Here is a 4,006-nt window from a genome sequence, read left to right as displayed (position 1 = left end):
TGTAATAATAAATGTATATTTGTATCTGGAGGTGCATAATATTTTGTCAATGCTACTAATGAAGGCATTTTTTAAGGGAAAAATCAGAAATTTTAAGTATCTATCAGGGCTAGCCCATCTACTTTATGTTCTGTCAGTGCAATTTTCTGATTTTCCTGTTCTTGGCACATGCATAGAAGAAACAAACCAACCACTAAATTTTTAGCAGTTTCATGGCCTCTAGTTGCATGTCCTTATTTCTGAACACGGGTGTGAATTCTAAGAAAAGGGAAAACCAAATGTTCATGGAGCCCTTTTGAAAGTTGCATAGCACAGCCAAATGGTGTGCCATTTCTATGAGTGCTGTGACTGGATCCTCATGTGGGAAAGGCCTGGTGAGAAATGTATTCCTTCTGTACATGGACAGTCAAGTTAGAGGCTGTCTTACATAAGACCATATTTTTGAAGGTGAGATCAAGATTTATACATTTGACAATATTTCTCCCATAGGGTACCACAGTTTTCCATGCGTTTCTGTGACATCCTTTTTCCGTTATATTCTTGTTTGCCTAGATTTTAGAGCTTAATGTGTTTATGCCTGTGGATGGTAGCATAATTTATTCATGAATATTTAGAATTTTGTAAAGAAAGATGCACTTTGGAATGTTCTTTCTAAGAACAGGCTACTTAGGTATTTGCCTGAAAATTTCTATAAAGTATTAGTATTAATCTTTCTCTTTTGCTCTTTTTCTTTTCTTCCCTGAATTTTTTCTCTTAAAACACACACACACACACACACACACACACGCACACACACAAAACAAAACATTATTACTGAGGATCCTAGAGATTAGGCATTTGGGAGATATCTCTTATTCCCTTGGAAACTATCTCTACAGTAAAAGTTCAGTAAACATTCTTCTTTGTATCCATGTCTTTTGCTGTCTTTTTTCTTTAGAGTTCATTCTCTCAGTGAGTAGTTTTCTTTTCTTTTCTTTTCTTTCTTTCACTGTGTCTCTCAGGCTGGAGTGCAGTGGTGCAGTCTCGGCTCTCGGCAACCTCCACCTCTCAGGTTCAAGCGATTCTCCTGCCTCAGTCTCCTTAGTAGCTGGGATTACAGGTGCCCGCCATCACGCCCAGCTAATTTTTATATTTTTAGTAGAGATGGGGTTTCACCATGTTGGCCAGGCTGTTCTTGAAGTCCTGACCTCACGATCTGCCTTCCTTGGCCTCCCAAAGTGCTGGCATTACAGGCGTGAGCCATCCTGCCTGGCCTCAGTAAGTAGTTTTTAAATGCCAGACATGGAGTATACAGTGCTAAGTGGGCTAGATGTAGCCCCTGACTTCCTAGAGCTTACAATAAATCATGGTAGAAAATATAAATTAAACAAATAATCACAAAATTCATAATTAATTCATTGCATTGCACTGTAATAAGCACTAAAGATTAAAGTATAGAGAAATGTGAGTTGTTTATTCAAAGGGGCATTTATAGTCAAAGGGTCCAAGGAAGACTTCCATGAAGTGACTTAATATGAATCCTGTAAAATGAGTAGGTTGTTTTTATATGAAAGGGTTTAAGAATAGATCCCAGAGTAGGTGCCTTAAGGCTGGAGGAGCTCAGTAGTTAGGAAGGGAAAGAACACCACTGTGGTTTTTGTGTAGGTCATATTTCAGCTGCAGTGAGAGAACATCTGATATATGAATGCAGGAGATTACATTCTTGCATTGATGCATATATACCATTTCCTAACAAGAACCATTGTTGGTTTGTCATCTAATTGATAATTTTTTAAATATTCATCATATTATTTAACTACACGCAATTGATTGTGTTTCACCATTAAAAAGTCTGGAGGATTCTGCCTAAATTCTGCCTATGGATAATTATGCTTTGAACCAAAATAATCCTTACATGAAAGATAGGGACCAGTCTAATCCTGATTAGTGATTTTTTCCTACATTCCTTTCAGATACATTTGTAAAGAGTCTGCAGCATTTTGAGAAAGTTTATTATTGCCTGTCACAACAACATAACATAAAACATAATATATATTAAATAGAAGATAAATTTGTAGAATTTCAAGAAATTAACAGTTAAAATCTAGTTTGACATTATACTTTCTGCATTATTTTCTGATGTTTCCTTAAAATATATATACATTTGGAATTTGACCATAAGCTATGCTGACTGCTTTGTTTTTGCTCTTTGCCTACTTTAGTCTAATGGGATCGCAGCCATCATTGTTATTTTGGTGTTACTGCTACTCCTGGGGATCGGTTTGATGTGGTGGTTTTGGCCCCTTTGCTGCAAAGTGGTGAGTAAGAAGGATTTGCAACTCTACTTAAAAAAAATTAGAAAGATGTAAAGTAAGATCTGAAATGTGAATAAATGCCATGTTACTCAATAACAGCAAAGTTTCAGTTTGCAAAGTGAATTTTGTCTTCACTACTCTAATAAATTCTAGAAAACATGCAGGTCAGTAAATATTTATTTAAAAAAATTCATCTAAAAAGCACTTTAAAATCAGGTTTGTGGGAAGGGGGGAGAGAAAAATAGGGGAGGTAGTTGGGATAAAGGATATTTTCCTTCAAGTACAAGAGAAATTCAAGTAAATTGATGTTTTATTTTGGGTTCATTGAGAGGAGCTGATAATTTGTCAGTTTTTTTAAGTGCTCATTAAATTATTCATTTCCTCTTTGAATGATCTGCCATTTCAGGACCTTCTCTGTTTACTATTGAAAAATACTTGTTCAGAAATTAGTCATGCACAATTGTCAGCTAAACTGCTACTTTTGGAGTAATGACGAGGAGTTTCAGTTTGTGTCATTTTTGTGTGTTTGTATAAAGCCTGTGGTGAGGAGTTTCAGTTTGTGTCATTTTTGTGTGTTTGTATAAAGCCTGTGAAAGAATATGGGTGTATATCAGTTATCTATTGCTGCTGTAACAAATTGCCACACGTGTGTTGATTAAAAGCAACACAAATTTACTATCTAACAGCTGTCTAATCACAGCTTTCACATGAGTCTCACTGGGTTTACCTGGACTAAAAGGTGTTGGCAGGGATGTGTTTCTTTCTGAATGCTCTAGGGAAGAAGCCATTCCTTTGCCTTTTCCAGCTTCTATAGGCTACTCACATTCTTTGCCTCATACCCCCCTTTCCCCATCTGCAGCCAGATGTGTTGCATCTTTTCGACCATTTTTCTGTGGTCACATTTCCCTGTAACTCTGAACCCAGCTGGGAAAGGTCCTCCAGTTTTAAGGAACCATGGGATTAGGTTGGACGCACCTAGATAATCCAGGATCATGTCTCATCTCAAGATCCTGAACCTTAATCACTTCTGCAAAATCCCTTTTGCCATCAAGATAACATATTCACAGTACCAGGTAATTAAGTTATGAACATGCTGGTGTGGGGGCATCATTCTACACATTTCAAGCAAACCAATTTAGATTGTTCAGGTTTCATAGAAAAAAATTATCTTAAGGAAACCCTCTTCCAAATCATGCCTACTACTTATTTTGAGAATATTCCTTTTATTATAAGCACATTATGTAGAACTTAATATTCTGTAGCTCATGGTAATGTTTTACATAATACTGCAAGACTGCCTTTTCCTCCCTGCTCTCGTGTTTGCTGACTGATTTCATCATCCTTGCAATTTCAGATGGGCTTTGTTTTAGCCCTGCATTTATTATTAGTTGTACTTCAGTTTGCTTTCATGAGGCAGCTTTACAATTCTTTATCTCAGAGCAGTTGGCCCATGGAGGAGGCATACAATTAACTCAGATAACAGTAGAGACAAGAAGCATCCTGTCTCTTTGCTGAACTAATCAGTTTCCTGCCATAGCAGTTTATGCTCAGTTTCCTGTTGTGATCTTGATTATCTAGTTATGGCTATTTTAGGGTGACTAGCATTCTTGAGTATCACATTAAAAAGCAAAAAGATGCCCTAATGTAATTTGTCTTCCTTGGTTTTTTAATTTAAAGTTTGCAGTGGTGCATTCCCGCCCCCTTTTTTTTTT

At 36.7% G+C, this 4,006-nt stretch overlaps 1 protein-coding gene across 4 annotated transcripts in view; it reads left to right on the top strand.

The window, feature by feature from the left end:
• The window catches only part of ANTXR2 (anthrax toxin receptor 2), a 163,367-nt gene that overhangs the window by 65,866 nt on the left and 93,495 nt on the right, over window positions 1-4,006 (top strand). For all 4 annotated transcript variants that reach the window (XM_011966229.1, XM_011966228.1, XM_011966227.1 and 1 more), the window contains one exon: window positions 2,202-2,297. In XM_011966229.1, the coding sequence (XP_011821619.1) occupies window positions 2,202-2,297 (96 nt within the window). The remainder of the gene's footprint in view (window positions 1-2,201; window positions 2,298-4,006) is intronic.

The sequence above is a fragment of the Mandrillus leucophaeus genome, unplaced genomic scaffold (genome assembly GCF_000951045.1).
Source record: "Mandrillus leucophaeus isolate KB7577 unplaced genomic scaffold, Mleu.le_1.0 Scaffold75, whole genome shotgun sequence".
Taxonomy (NCBI): domain Eukaryota; kingdom Metazoa; phylum Chordata; class Mammalia; order Primates; family Cercopithecidae; genus Mandrillus; species Mandrillus leucophaeus.
Note: the sequence above shows the minus strand (reverse complement) of the source record. Positions and strands in the feature narration are given on the sequence as shown.